This window comes from Fusarium pseudograminearum, chromosome 3 (genome assembly GCF_000303195.2).
Source record: "Fusarium pseudograminearum CS3096 chromosome 3, whole genome shotgun sequence".
In the NCBI taxonomy this organism is placed as follows: domain Eukaryota; kingdom Fungi; phylum Ascomycota; class Sordariomycetes; order Hypocreales; family Nectriaceae; genus Fusarium; species Fusarium pseudograminearum.
The window spans coordinates 3,564,670-3,581,718 of NC_031953.1; the positions used below are offsets into that span (position 1 = coordinate 3,564,670).

The window sequence follows — 17,049 nt, forward strand, 5'->3', positions numbered from 1 at the left end:
AGATTGATATATTTGCATCCTTCATCAATCTCGCATATCTCAGTCCAAGCAAGTAACGATCAAATAACAATGCTTATCTTTCACCAGGACTGAAAGAATGAACAACATGCCACGAGCCCTGCGGCTTATTGACTTGATCACTGTCTTATTCATATTGTTGCAGTACTAGGATTGACCGTTAAACTCATATCTCTGTTTAGATCGAATGTGTCTCACTCCATTAGTTGACCATTAACACTGGATATGAGTTTTAATGTTAGTATGTTCCGACTGATGCAGAGCAGTTGTAACAGTAGGCTTTGGCTGTGATATGGATCGTTGGAATTCTCGACCGTTCTGTTGCATTTGTGTTGTCCCTTGATCCCTGAAAGTATCAACTCAGAGCTGACAACTGTAAGCGCTGTGGCTACCATCGGCCAATTTATACGAGACATGGCTGAACTAATCGGTTTGTGGCGTTATGCTTAAACGGTTAACAACATCACTAATATCACATCAAATCTTACGAATGCTCCAAGTTGGCACGAAAGATACGTGTTTGTATTAAAAACTATTAATCTTAAATGCCTTATCCAACAGTCCATCTGTTACCATCTCAGATTTAGAGAGCAGCAACAACACCGGCAACAGCAGCGGCGGCGACGTAGAGAAGACCGCCCTCACGAGCGACAGCACCGTTGGTCTCAACGGGGGAAGAGCCACCGGAGGTAGGAGTAGCGGCGGGAGTCTTGGCGGTCTCGTCGGCAGAAGAGACAACGGGAGGAACAACACCAGTGGTGGTGGCAGTGAGGCGGGTGGAGATGGGGGCAGCAGTAGCAGAAGCCTCGCAGACAGGGACAAGGCTGGCGAGCGAAGCAAGCTCAGGGCACTCCTTGACAGCGGACATGATATCGTCCTGGTTCTTGCCGTACCAGGCGATGATGGAGGAGCTGTAGTCGGCGTACTCGCTGGAGAGCGAGGCGGGGGTGCTGAAGCTGCAAGGGTCGGTCTGGGGGTTCTTGAGGAGATCAGAGACGATCTCGGGGGCGGGAGTAGGGACGCCCTGGGCGATCTCTACAACGGCGGACTGGCACTCCTCGCTGATGTCACCGAGGGAAGGGAGGCCGGTCTGGCGAGCCTCGATGGCACCGCGCTTCATGATGGGGTTGGCCATGAAGTTGACGTTGGCCGAGACGGCGGTGGCCAGGAGGGAGGCGATAACGATGGACTGCATTTTGATGGTATGAGAGTGTCTAACGAGTGAAGACTGATGATTACTGAGTTGAGGTAAGTAAAGATGGGAGGGACAAGAGAGAGAAAAGGGGATGGGAGAAGATGGTCTTTAATAGTTTGGCATGTTCCGGGGTAAAGACAAGACTACAGTTCTAGCCTCTGGCTAAGTTATCTTAGTCTAGGCAGCCCAGGCAGACAAGCTCACTTTACACATCACTATATTAGCCTCACCGCTGGCGGCACCTTTCCTTGTCGGGACCTAAAAAGCAGTGCCCAGGTTTGGTAGGCCATATGTCATATATCGGGTGGAACCTGAAGCAATTCAGGGGGTGTTTTTCTTTGCTTTTTCACCAGCAAAGCTTGCCATCACACTTGAGTCACAGATGCAGTTGACCAATGCGAATCAGCCCTACAATTACTGGGGTATCGGAATGCGAGGTTTCTTGTTTTGTGCTGATCGATACCTTGGAGGGCGTCTTGGAACATGTCATAAAGTGCCGATAGCGCTGGCTGAATGTTGGGGCTAAGCCTTGGCGCTTACAGCTGAGGTTTTTGCATCGACGATCTCGTCTCTTTGCGGGATAGACAGTAAATTCTAAATAGACAAACAAAGGACGTTCCAGGAGCCAACCGCCAACATGTTTTCACGATGGAGAGAAGTATTTACTACAGACTACTCTCTATGTACAAAACAGTACCCTCGCTTATCATGGGAAATTCGTTCATGTAAATAAGCTCTCTCGCTAGGATAAAATGACTCGATCAATTGGGCCATCACTTATTATTTGCCCCCTGAAATTTAAATTAACTACCTGCTAAGGCAGACGCTCGGACAAGATGGCCAGGGACTTACCGTTAAACCCGGCCTACTGAACCCCCCCGCCACCTGCTGAAACCCCCTAGTTCTGGGCTGCATCCACCAATTACCCAAACTCTGGCAAGCCATTATTCCCGCTCGCTGCCTTGACCCTTTATTTTCGCCAAGTGAAGCTCGATTCCTTTAATGGAGACAATCCCAATCCTTCTCGTCATAGTCAATGCCGATGCTACCATAACAACCAGTAACCAAGTTTTAGCAGTGACGACTCCTCAATTGCATGTTCCGAATGCGCTCTGACATCCGCTCCCACAGTGATCACTTGAAGTTCCACACCATCCAGCTCTCGAGCAACACGGATCCCACTGATCACATTTCTTGCCTCCAAAGGCAGAACCGCATCGGCCCGGGTTCGTTGCAGTCGGCTCCGGTCCCGCCGGCTCCGAAACCCCACTGCACGTACCGAAGACAGGTTGGCATCCCCTCCCGCAGTGCGCATCCGTACTCCCGCACCACCCGTTCTGCGAACAGCACGTCTCGCCATTGAACTCTCCTCTGCACGTTGCGCCACCGTGTCGAGAACCGCAACGTCCGTTTGTAGTCAGCGGGAACGTAGCAGAGCTGGTGGCCGCTGTCGTAGTGGTAGAGGCAGATGAGGGGGTAACTGAACGGTACCAGTTTGCTTTGGGATCCTCGAGGCACTCGCCGACTGTTACGCCGCGGAAGTTGTTGCGGACAAGAGACTTGAGCATGTACTCTGTGAGGTTGTACACGCTCTGGTACACAGGGTCGTGCTCGATGTGAAGCCACTTGTTACTCGCAGGGGATTTACCCTCTACGGTGGTATCCCAGATCTGCTTCGAGGTACCGATGGTGTTTGGGCTGTCGTGCAGATAACCTTCAGTATCCAAGTTGAAGTAGGTGACATGATATCCCAGCTCGCCTAGCCAAGCATCGGTAGTAGCGTTGCTGGCTGAGTACGGGGGACGCATGTACGTTGGGAAGTAGCCCAGTATGTCCGCAAAGGCGATCTCGTTGAAGATCATCTGGTTCCAGAACTTGGCGCGCGATAGAGTGGTAAGACGCTGATGAGACCATGTGTGACTGGCGATCTGGTGACCGTCACGAATCATGCGGCGGATCAGGCCAGGCCATGGGGTTGCGGGATCGTTAATGGCGCCCTTGCCGAGATTGCGACCTGTGATGTAGAATGTTGCTTTGACATTGTAGCGCTGTTGCTGTCAGACGATAGTCGTGAATAGATGTGATGTGTAGATCAGGAACTTACTTGGAGCAGATCAAGCAGATCTTCGGTATAAGTATACGGACCATCATCATACGTTATGGCAATATCGCCATTTCGATTGCACCGATAGATCGCCTGTCCGTATGGAATACTTCCCACCTTCGGCCTTGCAACATTGGTAGTATCAGGCCCAGTAGGTCTGACATTCGCATCACAACCAGGGCCGTACTCTATCTGACACGACGGGGCAGAGCAGTAAAGGTATCCCGTTCCACACCAACTTGACCACTATCAGATCATGCAAAGACATAGTGGGGGATGAAGGAAGATGACTTACCCAGCGCTTGAACAGCACTCATTAGCAGCGCATACACCTCCAAAACCTGTCCCGCATCGTCCAGCTTGTCTTTTCTCAAGACCAAAGATGTTGCGGAAACTAGGTGTTGCAACAACATTGACAGCCAGCAAGGCGACGAGAGAGGCAAACGAACCCTTCATGGTGAAAAGAGTGTCAGAAACGAGTGACAGTAACGAATGGATGCCTTTGACTCGAAAGGCGTGGTTGATGAATCGAGTCTTCTGTGGTTATAACCATGGTTTATATACCTGCTTTCTTTTTCTCGCAACTACTACCTTTCGAGTCCTGCAGAAAAGAAAAGTGACGCTTCACATTGCGATATGCAGTGATAGCTCCCAACACCTTAAAGGCGTAAGCCACTTATACATATGTATATGCAACGGCAAGGGGGAACACCCTGCAATACAACCCAATTCCGCATACATTGAGGCCCTCGACTCTTCAGCCGCGCCACCCAGAGAATAATATTGTCAATAGTCTTTGAGTGTTGATCTCCACATTAGTCGGCTTTGATGCAAAAGACTATGCTGGTTCCTGCATATGGATGGAAGTCCTCGTATTGCAATTGCAGCATGAACACGTGTCACAAAGAATATGTCGTGTGAAGAGAGTAGAAAAACGTTATCTTCGGAGAGTTTTTCCCCCCTCATACGAGGGATGCATATGGAAGTGGGATTGTATTGGCTCGGAGATGGTTTGAGCGCTATGGTTGCTTTTTGGTGAGAGGGTGTATGCGACGATCAGTAAGCTGAGCCGACAAAAGGAGACGAATCCTCCGAAGCGATCTGCAGCTGAGGATAATACGGCTGAAGAAGATCAGATCAGAGATATTGGTTGTCCCGTGTCGGTACCTTGCAGAGAGGCTTTTGAAAGTGAGTGGTCTGATAGCCGAATAGACAAATGATTGGAAGATGAACTTTTGCGGTGTAGGTTTGTGATGCATGCTTTAAATTATGCTTAATGGGCATTGAGTTTATCAGTATTTGGCGTTATACAATTGCTTTGTTGAATGTCACTGAGCATTGTCTGGAGGTCGGGTTGAGAAACGGGAAGACGGATCTAAATATAGATTGGCGAACGATTGAGGGTTGCATCAACGGTAATCTTTTGTGAGGCCTAATCAGAGCCTGGTAAATTGGTCAATAAAGAAGTCAATTGATGGTGACAGTATAGATCGACGTTCGATTTAACGTATTCACAACTTCAAGTTCCAGCCACAATCACGGCAACTAACCAAGTATAGGTATACATACAACATAGCCACAGGCTTATCCAATTACAGTATTATATCATTATATCAACTTTTAAATATCCGAAACGTCCAATTTCTTGCCAAATCAAGCACTAGCACGGGCGGTGCGCTCAGTAGCCTCACTCGGCTTGTCATCCTCAACCAGGTTCTGCTGATCAGTGAGCTTGGGGTTACGCAAGCACAGAGAAAAGGCGATAAGAGGGATACACAGGCAGATACCAGTAATGGTAAGCAGCCTCTGCACATGCTTGTACGCGTCAATCATGGCATCGCGCTCAACGGAGCCGACAGGGAAGTCGAGGATGGCGGAAAGAGGCTGCGAGTAGGTGTACACGGCAAGGGTCTCGTTTCCGAAGCCGGAGAAGCTGGAAGCCAAACGGGCGGGCAAGACCTGGGTCCAGATGGCGCCCGACACAGCATTGCCCATGGCGGATCCGACTTGGTACAGGGCCAGGTACAGACCTGTCATGACAGCAAGTCGCTCGTGGGTAACGTAGGCCTGGAGAGAGGCCTGGGCGGGGTAGGGGAACATTCCACCCGCGATACCGAGGAGGATCTGAGCGCCGATGACACCGGATTGGTTCGAGTCGCTGGGGTCACCTCGGTAGCGGATGAGCAGACCAAAGGCGACAAGGAACAGACACGTGCCGGATACGATAAAAACTTTGAAGCGGCGCACTTTGTAGACGATAAGGCCGAGAATCGTGCCGGTGATGACACTCGCAAAGGAGTAGAGAGACTGGACCCGGGTAGCCGCCTTGATGCTGAAGTTGAACGAGACCTGGAGGACGGTGTAGAGATAATCGCCCTGCATTGTCCAGGCAAAGTTGAGCATGCACGCGATGCCCATGGGGGCCCAGACGGACCGGTCCTTCATGTGGTGGAAGGGTACGAGCGGATGAGGAGCGCGAAGCTCCCAGACAACGAATACGGGGATGCAGACGAAGCCGACGACAAGAGGGGCAACAACTTGAGGGGAAGACCACTTGCTCTCGAAACCACCAGCGATGGTCAAGGGAACGAGAAGCAAGGCGAAGACAGCAATAAGTAGGATAACTCCGATAATGTCGAGAAGCCAGAAGAGTTCAACGGTGAAGCTCTTGAGACCGAGTTGCTGGAAAGATGATCGATAGCCAACGAGGTGGCCCTGCTTCTTTGCGCGGCGACCAACAACAAGGAGACTGACGATGAGAGGAAGGGCGCAGACGGGGTAGATGATACACCACATGCCGATTCCCCATCGCCAGGTTGTAGCACCGAGCACAGCAGCTGTGACGTCGCCACTAACCCAGGTGTTGATGATAAAGGGCAGAGCAGGGATATAACTGAAGAACAGACGAGATCTGACCGAGGTGATATCTCCAATAATGACTTCGACCAGTAATAAAATCATGGTATAACCAATCTGGTAAATGACAGCACCGGCAGAGTAGGTATCAAGATTCTGCGAGGCAGCCTCGATGACAGTACCGATGGTGTAGAAGAATACCGAAATGCAAATGAGTTCGACACGGCCAAAGACATCAGCAATTTTACCAGCGGTAGGCTGAGCAGCAGCGGCGATGACGGCGCGGAGGGTGTTGACTGAGGACTGCAGAGAGTGCTCCTTGAATTCGTTTAGGGCTGACGGTTGGTAGGCGTAGCGAACTGTGCCGTCGAGACCGTAGGCGTAAGAGATGAGGAAGACACCTAGAAAGATAAAGATGCGATCCGTCATGGTGATGACCTCTGACATGGCCTTGATGCGCTGAACACCAGGCGATGTGATGTCGCGCACTGCCTCGGCAGGCGTTGACGCCTTGGCCTCATGGTTGGCCTCGTTTGTTTCTTTGAGGGACATGATGGGGTATACTATCTCATAGAGACTGAGGGAAGAGTAAAGGGTTACATCTTGGGAAACGAGGGTGAGAATGGCGACCTTTAAAAAGGTGGTGGATCAAGACTGCAGATTGATTAGATAACTCTAAAAGGCAAGAATTTTTGGTGGAGGATTCTACAGTGGAGTGGATCATGAGACCACTGCAGCGCTAGGAGCTTAATTAGCGCATTTAGGGGACTAAATGATGGATGTGGCGGATGAAAAGTTGCTATTAGGTGTTTAAGTGCTACTTGTGTGTGTTGACAAGGGCATATAATGTAAAATTTGACTAGATATTATCATTCAGTTTTCAACGTTGAATTTGAGCATTGCAACGCTCAACAGCAACAAATACAACTTACCTGGGCACCTGGTAGTAGGCAGTCAATAGGTACAACGGCTCTGCAACTCAAAGTCACATCACGCTCCGAACCTAGGATCAACAACAGTGGATTCACACTTCTTGGCGTTAGTCAAAAGTGAGCCGACCATCATTCCCTCTCTAAACCAAGCGTGAAAAGACACTGCAGGGTTCTTTTACAGCTGCCTAGACTTCAGTGTCTCACAGGAACGGATTTGCCGATGCAACAGCTCAGATTCCACATGCAGAAAAGATCATCGCCCTCGGACCTGTCCGTTTGACGGTTACGCAGGTCTCTCTCTCTCTCTCTCGTCCACTCGATGCCGATTCAGACAAAAGATGCTACGTAGTATCGAATCTAAAAGGCAAAGGCAAAAAGTTTCATGGTCTGTTCGGACGCACGGATATCGGATATCACGGACTTGAGCCGCAAAAGGGAAAAGGACAAACTGATTGATAACAAGTCGGTCCTCTTGGCTTGACGGATGTATTTCTCCAATCGGGTCATTATTCCACATTGTCGGGTCTCTAGTGAGATGCAAAATTTTATCAAGTCAGCTCACTCCACTACAAGATGGTCTAGATTGATTCAGGAAGGACACGAGGGTACACTAGATACCCTGACGACCTGATGAAAGAGAGGCCGCCTGGGATTAAAGTAATCGGTGGGTCAAAGTAAATCTTACGTTACGGGAATATCATCTTTCTACAAGAGCTGAGGCAAACTACCTCGACTCAGCTTTGCACTAGACCATGACACCAAGTTATTCCCATCATTCCACCTCTTGTCTGGCGATATCGGCATCAAGTGAACTAGACTTACGGAGTCTAGCTCTAACTATGTACTAAACAAATTCCTTGTCTAATGCACCAAGCCTCGGAAATCACACGTCTCAGGTTCGCATTCTTCTCCGTTCCGTAATCTTATCAGATCAATCTTTTAACGCCCCCCATCGCCGAATTGACTTTATTCCCAACGCCTTGGCGCCACGGAACCTTTCTTTGTTTGGAAGGGATTCGTCATGCTATCTGAAACGGGTTTTCTACAGTGGCTTGACTAACCTCAAAGCATGTTGCCTTCTTTGGCTTGGCTGAATAATGTCACTTTTGCCACACAATCACAGTCTTGATATGTCTGTATCGTTTTGTCTTTCTTAGTAGTTTACCAGTCTTCATTCGTGAGGATGAGAGTAACCACAAGCCTTGCCAGCCTAGTGGGTAGCAGAGAAGCTGGCCTCCTAAGTCTTAGGCTATAAAAATAAGTGGTCTAAGAAGTATAGTCTAAGTGACCTAATAATTTTGTCTCTTATGCTCCCGTCGGTCAATTTTTCTGATACCCAGAGTGTCTAGGGGAGTATAAGAATGGCCTGCAGACCAAACATCAATACAACAGTCTGAAGGCCTGCTGATCTGATCCTTCTCAAAACGTATCTAATACATAAAGAGGTAAGAAAATATTGTCTTTGGTCTGTAGCCATCCTGACCCCCATCCTCCCGCTATATCTGAGGGGGTAGGTAGTACCTGCCGTGGTAAATAAGTAAGTAAGTAGGCAGGCAGGTAGGTAGATATCCTTCTTTCCAACATGACTCCTCTTCTCCATTCTTCTCTTTGCATCATTCACAGATAATAACAATATCATCACAATCGTTACCATCATCAGCGTTACTGCAATCACCAAATTTACACCCGCATCGCAATTATGATCATGTCGCAAAATCCCGATCCTCAGCTAAACGGAACTAGTGAATTCCCCAGCCCCGTGCAGTTTTGGAAAACGCAACGAATAAGAGAATTCAACAAGAAAATGGGACTGGAAAAGTCTGAAGTCCAGAGAGAGAACAAATGCCATCAACAAATGACGCTACTACGGGAACAATACGACAAGGCAGTCGCAGAACATCAATCGACTGCGGAGAAGACTCGAGAACAGATAAAGAATCTCGAAAACCAAATCAGCCAGGCCAAACAGGATGTTGAACAGAAAGCTAGTTTAGCTCGCCGTTTAGAACAACACTTTCAGACAGATCGGAATGAGCTCGAGGAGAAGCTCGGACAGACCAACCAGAATGTTCAACATCTACGTACAGAGCTTGATGAGGCTCGCCAAAGCAACAGGCTTCTCAATGAGCAGGTCAATAAGGCCCAAGAGCGCGAAAAACAGAGAGATAAGCAGTATCAGGTGTCCTAGCAGAGAATACAAGATCTCAAAAATCAATCCAGTCAGGCTCATCGCCGTGCAGAACAAGAGCTCAAGGAGAAGGTCATGGCGACTCAAGAGAGAGAGCAGCAGTCCAAGGAGGCCCAGCAAACAATACAGGATCTCGAAAGTCAACTCAGTCAGGCTCAACAGCATGCTAAACGATGTGCTGATGCAGCTAGCCGTTTAGGACGAGAGCTCAAGGAGCAGATCAATGTGACTCAAGAGAGTGAGAAGCAGAGAGAGCGGCAGTTGGACGTGTCCGAGAAGGGAATACAGGATCTCAATAATCAACTCAGCCAGTCTCAACAGGATGCTAAACGGCATGCTGAGTCAGCCCGCCGTTTAGAACAAGAGCTGAAGGAGCAGGCCAAGGTGACTCAACAGTCTCTAACGGAGAAATTGAATCTCCAGGGGCAACTTGATTATGCTTTGCAAACCAGCCAAGATCTCCGGAAGCAGCTTGCGGAAGCCCAGCAGAAACGAGAAAAAACGGAGCAGGACGAGGAAAAGCTCAAAGAGTCTCATCAACGTACCCCAAACCTCGGAAAGCGACCAGCGGATTCGCAACAAGCCCCAGGACAACAAATGGAACTCCATGAAAGTCACCAAAGCCACACGGAGGAAGATCCGAATAAGCAACCCGCTCAGGCTGGAAGGGGAAGAGACGAACAAAACCAAGACGAGGGCATTGGCGAACCCGAGAGGGACAACAGACGAGAGCTATGGAGAGAGCCACGACAAAGTCGGAGCGCTTATGGACCACAGGGGATAGACATCTGGGTCCAGGTGAGGTATGTCTAATGGTCAATAAAATCAGCAGCTATTGCGGCACGGAGGGCTGGTGCCTTTTCTTTCTCTCTTTCTGGGCTGTTTGTCAGCTTTTTTTTGCTTCTGGCATTGTAGCATCTCAATAGTTGTGTCTTTACATTAGCGATACTAGACTAGAAGGAATATGAAGAAGAGGAGTTAGCGATCAGCAAGTTTTCCCAACCGATTTGTGACTGATGAGGCTAGGGGCTGTGACTCCTATCAGGATGTCAGAACAATTGGCCGCTGGAAGCATAAGAGACAACAACAGTATGAGATTTTATGCTGCTTTAGGGTAAAACCTTGGGTTATTTATTTCTGTACCCTGGGACTTAGGAGGCCAATCTTTCTGCTCCCCAGTAGGTGCGTTGTGTAAAGCGTGCAATTGATCAAGAAAGGGACAAATTTTGCGGCCATTGCGGTCGAGAGGTGAGTACAAGCTATGCCCTTGCTGCAGATTGGTGGACGCCATTTTTTTCGGACCGGCCAATAGCTGAAGGATGGTTGATGCGTCTGATGATGTTCCGGAAGACTGCGAGAGACAGAGGTGATCTCATTAATAGAAATATTGATGAGAATCATGGTCACAGGACTTCTGTGTGGCGTCTTTGTTCGTAACATAGTGGTCTACATGAAATAAACCAAGCAATAAGAAACAACCTTGGAAGGCGGTCAATGTAGTTACCTAGAATACATCAAAGGGAACCACAGTCGGGCTTAAAACCAGCACCAAGGGCATTATTTCAGGTTGGGATGTAGTGGCAAGCCCGAGCAGGAGTGAAAGAGATACATTGAGACTGTAATCATATTTTTATGTTCCATGGACGCGCTCTTCCAAAGAACGCATGACGCTGGAAGTTGTGATTAGATATGACCTATCAGTAACTCATGAGCCACTGTGACTACTTCCGGTGTGTACGGCAGCCACGCAGAAGTACACGCATTTATCCTCTTTGTACCAGCAATCGCAGTTCACTACCTTGCAGACGTATAAGAACAGTAGATCTTTGTCAGTTCGGAAGTGCTTTATCTCAACTGAGACTCCGGCGCTATTGACCTGTAGTCAAGAGATTTGTTTTGCCCCTTTTGGAGAGAACCCTTGAAGCAAATGGATTACGTACGCATGGCTTTGTCATAAAGAACTCATTTTGCCATGTTTGGTTCTTCCTCATAAATTACTACTGTGAAGTAGACAAAAGAATACTCCACAGGATCGGACGTGCTGTTGCCGTCTAAACAGGGTAGAATGAGACGTTAATCTATATGCATCATTACCATGTAAACTCTCAAAGAGGTGCCCTGGAAATATGGGCGAATCAGTCTCCGGGACCGTACATTTGTTTAGATACATAGAAATGCCATCTTTATACCCGTATGCATACTCATTCAAACGTCCTTCAACATAGTCGACGAACAGATCTGCACAAATATACTCCAAGACAGACCACGGAAGACCGACACTTTTCCTCCTTCAAGCACATCCGAAACTTCCGAACAGCCTCGATCCAGCATTTAATACTTCCCCTTTCTCTTTTCTTGTCCAATTGTATTTATGAGATGGCATCATTCATCAACTACGGTAAACGCAAGGATGTTTTGCATCACGATATCTGATTGCTGGGAGAACTCAGGTTGAGCGGTGATTGGTGGAACTACCTTGTATTGGGCTCGGTAGCCGGCACTTGGTGGGTTGGTATATCAGTTGAAACTTACCGGATACGTCGATTTCGTGCGAGGGGGTGTTTCAGTATGTATAAGTAATTTTGTTAAAGTTGGAGTGTCGACGTAGATGTCCGATAATAGGGAGATGGCATATATATAAATGAACATTTCCGCCAAGTCTTTTTTCGATCTTCACTCAGTCCACTATTCAGTCCTTTCCAACATTAAATTCTCAGAATGAAATTCCTCAGCATTGTGTCTCTGCTTGCGGCTGCAGTTGCAGCTTCGCCCACTACTCCCTCCAAGACCCTCGACAAGCGCGCAACCACCTGGTGCGACGCCTTTGGGTCCCTTCAAACTGCTGGATATACCGTCTACCATAACAACTGGGGTCGCGGTGAGGCCACTTCCGGGCAGCAGTGCACGACCTTCAACTCGTACAACAGCGGTTCTTTCTCCTGGTCCACCAAATGGACCTGGGCCGGGGGCAACATCCACGTCAAGTCATACTCCAACGTGGCTCTTGAAAAGATCAACAAGAAAGTCTCGGCGATCAAGTCCATCCCTACAAAGTGGAATTGGCAATACACGGGATCAAACATGGTCGCTGACGTTTCTTACGACCTCTGGCTTGCGCCTTCAGTTGGTGCCAACAACAAGTACGAGATTATGATCTGGCTGGGAAGCTATGGTGGTGCTGGACCTATCTCTGACCATGGATCTACGCCAATTGCTACGTTGACCATCAATGGGTCGCAGTGGAAGTTGTTCCGTGGGCCCAATGGCGATACGACTGTCTACTCTTTTGTGTCGACCAAGAATTTGGGCAACTTCCAGGGCGATCTTCTCCCTTTTCTTACGTACCTTACCAAGAGCCAGGGTGTCCCAAGTAGCTATGTTGCTACTAGCTTCCAGGCTGGTACTGAGCCCTTTGTTGGTAAGTTTGTGGTCTTGTGCTGTGTTTTGATGAGATACTAACATTTTTATCTAGGATCCAACTGTGTCTTTACTACTTCTGCTTATAGCCTGTCTGTCAACTAAAACCCTGGCTGGTCTTTTCTTTCTCTCTTTCTTTATTTGCGTATATTATAAACAAGTACATAGTATTCTACGCAGTATATAGTAAATACTCACTCAGTCATATCTATTTGTCCTTGTAAGGTCCAGGTGGGCGCATAATCCATTGGCTTAGTCCAGGCTTGCTGTCCTGGTCTAGAATTATGCTCCGACTTGGCAATATCGCCAACTGGCCAATAAACGACGCACAACAACTCACCTGTGTCTCGACTGCCCAGACCGGGCTATTTGTGCCCAAAAATGAGACTATTCAGGATATGGGTGACGTTTGAAGAGGGTGCACTGCCACCACCAATTATGGGACCTACGCGTCGACAGGGCCGCGCGGCCAATGAACCCCCCGGGCTGCCTTTGAAGGTTTAAAGTTGGAGCACTCCCGCGAACCCTATTAAAGGGTCTGATCGCTTTCGACTTTGCTTATTTAATATTGAGTGTCCCGTCACTCTGGACTTGCAGCAGAGCAGACGTGGTGGTTACAATATGGGTCTTAGACGAGTGTTAACCCAGTAGACCACTACATAACTCAACCTGACCCGGACCAGTTCAACTACCTACTAATCAGACATACCTAGGCCATACACAACCAGAAAGACTATCCAGGTCTCATCATACTCATACGCAGCAAATATCTCGGAGATTGTCACCGTTAAACCCAGACGTTCACCCGAAGCCACACGATTAAGCTTATTTAAAGACGACAACTCACCAATCACACCTGAGGGTCTTACCCATGGAGGCAACCCACCCTTGTCGGCGCATGAGCACCCACTTCCCGGCCCCTGACGTTCGGGGGGCTACTGTCACTCGAAGATTCTGATTGGTATCTTTCCCTACGTCATGGAAATGAGCCCAGCAGGGAAATAAAAGGCCAAAGCTAAAGCTACCTTGTCTCTTCGACCGACATTTCATATTCATGAATGTTTTTATGACTGCTCACTCTTCAAAGTTGGAGATGAGATAGAGCACCACTCAACTTGGTTCTTCAATGTCATGGCAGGGAAGGAAGGAAGGAACAAGTCTTGTGCCCACTTGCCGCTGCCACTCCCGTTCCTGCCTGAACTTGGATCCTTTCTTATATCCTCCTCAACAGCCTCACTAAACTTTTCTACAAACTCCATCCATCTTCTCAAACCATCTCCCATGTTTCATCCACTGCAACCGATCCTTCATTTTGCAGCCGCCAAGACGAATATCGACCCGGCATCTGTCCTGTGGATTGCCGCCCACATCCCCTCCGCCTTCCATCCCGCCTTCGCGGCCGAGCTTACAAAACCATCGTCCAAACCACCTCAAAACAGACCCTTCCCTCTCTTTGGTCCCCCCGGCTAGGACACTATCAATCATCCTATCTCACTCTCAACCTTGCATTTCAATGGGTCAACATGACGCCGTTGTGGAGTAACACTGGATCCCGGTTCTCTCGGCCTTTGTAACTCTTTCATGTCAGTGGTTGACTAAAGGGACTGTCTAGGAACTGTTTCTGTGACAAGAAATTGCCCGCAAGCCAATACTTGCTCATTTCTGTCACACGCTCGATTCGTGTGGTTGCGCTTATAACAATTTTTTTATTCTTTTGCTATGGCTATTTGTTGCCGTGCCAAGCTTTTGCAGATCCCCTTCCTCTAGACGTCTGAGGCGTCGAGAATCCCTGAATCCTCCAACAGCACATTGCATCCGGGACACCCTCCAACTCGATAGACTAGGCATGTTCCCCGCCTGCACAAACTCGACCTGCCCTTGTTATTCCTTGTCTCCACCAAGCGGCCTCCCACCTGAACAACCTGAAAGCCGTCCTATATAACGCAGCATCTCACATCCAGCTCAAGGGATCGGGCTGCCATGCAGCACCCAAGACGCGGTTCTGCAAGGTACGTGCCTCTCCGGGTGCGATCGATTCGCTTCTGTAATCCTGGTATCATTTCGTGTTCGACCCTGCAATAGGTCCAGTCGCTGGACAACTACTCGCCCTCCCTCCCTAGTTTGGCTCGTCGTGTTTTGCCAGCAACATCCAACGTCTTCGTCAGGTACCGACCGGATGGGATCCCTCCAAATCGGTAACAGCATCGCCAATATTTGCAAAACAGGTTCATATTGCCCGTTCAATCTTGCGTTTGTGCTCAACTTCCATTGAATCGAGCAATGCCGCCAACATTGGCTTCGTGTGTCTTCTCCATGGTTCCATCTCAAGAGTTGAAACTGGCAGTCGACCTTTGCCAGCTCAACTCGTGCCCGGACTGTATTAGGCATACATTCACGAGGCAAGGCAAAGTTGCCTCTTCATTCCTCTCAATCAATTGACCTTGCTGGCCCGGAGCTCCATTCTCCGCTAGCTTCACCGATATCTCCCAACTTTGTCGCCGCGTTCTCTGCAGAAGTCTGCAGAAGTAGCTTCTTCATGAATTGTGCTATCAGGGGTACTCGTCAGTCTTCGAGAATACGGACTCGAACCCCATCCGCACTCGTATCTTCATGGCGACGTCGAACTTAGACGACTCGTGGGGGTCGTGTGTGAAGATGCCGGTGAGCTTTGCCCCATTATTGACGGGCTCGGAACACGGAGACTGTCGGCGTTGGAATGTGAACGACGGTGTTTATTTGAATCGGGTTCTTGGTGCACGCTGGCTGTCGCAAGGACCGACAGTTTATCGAGAGGAGGGGGTTCTGGTCTGCCCTGGCCAAGTACAAGAGATGGCAGTGCTGGCAGCATGGGCAATTGAGGTCGAGGTTGCAAAAGTGGTTGTCGATGTTCTATCGGCAAGGGGAGCTTTGGTCTGCCGTCTAAACCAGCTTTTCGAGAGTCTCTCTTGATCCCTACCACTGCGTCCACGACATCTCGAGTGTTTGTGCTGGTCTCTTGTTGGATTTGTGGCAGCGGTAACGTCCTTGGAGAATCTGACGGCGCTCTTGATAAGGGTTGGAGAGGCATCTTGGGTGCGAGGGCGATGGGTGGTTGGCCGGCGGTCGACTGCGAAATGGTTGCCTTTGCGGCGTCGGAAACTGACTGATCAGGGAAGCTTTGCAGGAACTTTTCAACGTCATCATTAGTGACACCATGATAACCCAGCAGAATTTTTAGGCGGGAGTTTTCGACAGCAACGCTCCGAGCTGCCTGCTGCATCTCCAAAGTGGCCTCGACACCTCGACGCTCATAGTCTTGAAGCTTCTTCTGCAAGCCCTCGACATACTCCTTGTGCCGTGCACGGGACCGTCGTTGGTTGTCACGAATCCGGACAGCTGACGGATTGGTTGAACCCTCCTTCTGCAGGGGAATGTGTCAGACAGAGTAACTTATTGCAATATGGGACGAACCGTCGAGAAAGCTTCTCAAGGTGAAGGTTTCAAGAACTCACCTTTCCTCCAGTCATGTTGGCAAGTACAGTTCATCTGGATGCCGATCCAAAAAGTCTACGCTACGTCAATGACGGCGAACGCCAGTCCATATGAGACCTGAGCTCTTCTTGATGAAGGTCACCATTTGATTGATTTGCCAAGCAGGACGCGCGTTGACGGCCGAGCTCCGACCTCTTGGCAAAGACCCATGTCTTTACGGTGCAGATCCAGCCGATGTCAAGAAACGCTAGCGCCAATGACATTTAAACATAGGTTTGATTGAGCATGACAACCCTATCACGACTTCGTGCTTACTCAACCGGTTCGAAAGTTTATCGGCATGTGAGCCAATGAGACCAAGCAAGGGGTGTACGGGCAGCTACGAGAGTGAACTGGGAGTTGCGCTACCATTCGATTCTCGATCCTTTACGATAATCCTTGGCCGATCATTACGACGACCTTTTTTAATTTGACAGTCATGAAACGTACGTCGTTGGTTGACAGTGACAGGCGACCAGGCAGTGGGTACTTTGGTCGAGTTTTCCGCCCTAAACCTGCTACCTCCCTTGGATGCCCTGGAAAAGACCCGAATCTTACAGGGCAGATTGTCTCTGGTTGCGGGATGCCCAGAAGCCTAGGCGCCCCGTATTTTTCACGCATTGCTGGGCTCGCATTTGCTGCGCCACGGACTCTCGGGCCAGCCGACTTGCCAAGCCAGCCTCTCGGCTTCTTATAGCCGGTCAAGCTGCGACGTTGACTATTCAGGTTGATGAAGGGCTGTCGTGCATGGTCAGGCACGGAGCTTGAGACCTAGCAGGAGCTGTTGTGATTGGACAGGATTGTCAATTGCTAGTTCTAGACCGCGATG

At 49.1% G+C, this 17,049-nt stretch overlaps 6 protein-coding genes across 6 annotated transcripts, besides 1 other annotated feature; 2 read left to right on the top strand and 4 right to left on the bottom strand.

Moving 5' to 3' along the window:
• Positions 1-601: 601 nt before the first annotated feature.
• FPSE_05811 (uncharacterized protein) lies at positions 602-1,213 on the bottom strand (the record flags this gene model as incomplete). The annotated part of the gene is made up of 1 exon (XM_009258929.1): positions 602-1,213. The coding sequence occupies one exon, from the start codon at positions 1,211-1,213 to the stop codon at positions 602-604; it is 612 nt and encodes a 203-aa protein (XP_009257204.1).
• Positions 1,214-2,301: 1,088 nt separating this feature from the next.
• FPSE_05810 (uncharacterized protein) lies at positions 2,302-3,773 on the bottom strand (the record flags this gene model as incomplete). Its single annotated transcript, XM_009258928.1, has 3 exons — positions 2,302-3,261; positions 3,318-3,555; positions 3,613-3,773. The coding sequence occupies 3 exons, from the start codon at positions 3,771-3,773 to the stop codon at positions 2,302-2,304; spliced, it is 1,359 nt and encodes a 452-aa protein (XP_009257203.1).
• Positions 3,774-4,970: 1,197 nt separating this feature from the next.
• On the bottom strand, positions 4,971-6,725 carry FPSE_05809 (uncharacterized protein; the record flags this gene model as incomplete). The annotated part of the gene is made up of 1 exon (XM_009258927.1): positions 4,971-6,725. The coding sequence occupies one exon, from the start codon at positions 6,723-6,725 to the stop codon at positions 4,971-4,973; it is 1,755 nt and encodes a 584-aa protein (XP_009257202.1).
• Positions 6,726-8,633: 1,908 nt separating this feature from the next.
• Positions 8,634-8,673: a microsatellite.
• Positions 8,674-8,804: 131 nt separating this feature from the next.
• Positions 8,805-10,106, top strand: FPSE_05808 (uncharacterized protein; the record flags this gene model as incomplete). The annotated part of the gene is made up of 2 exons (XM_009258926.1): positions 8,805-9,277; positions 9,326-10,106. 2 exons carry the CDS (start codon positions 8,805-8,807, stop codon positions 10,104-10,106), a joined length of 1,254 nt encoding a protein of 417 aa, XP_009257201.1.
• Positions 10,107-12,011: 1,905 nt separating this feature from the next.
• On the top strand, positions 12,012-12,815 carry FPSE_05807 (uncharacterized protein; the record flags this gene model as incomplete). The annotated part of the gene is made up of 2 exons (XM_009258925.1): positions 12,012-12,711; positions 12,766-12,815. 2 exons carry the CDS (start codon positions 12,012-12,014, stop codon positions 12,813-12,815), a joined length of 750 nt encoding a protein of 249 aa, XP_009257200.1.
• A 2,503-nt stretch (positions 12,816-15,318) lies between these two features.
• Positions 15,319-16,216, bottom strand: FPSE_05806 (uncharacterized protein; the record flags this gene model as incomplete). Its single annotated transcript, XM_009258924.1, has 2 exons — positions 15,319-16,110; positions 16,202-16,216. 2 exons carry the CDS (start codon positions 16,214-16,216, stop codon positions 15,319-15,321), a joined length of 807 nt encoding a protein of 268 aa, XP_009257199.1.
• Between the last annotated feature and the right edge of the window lie 833 nt (positions 16,217-17,049).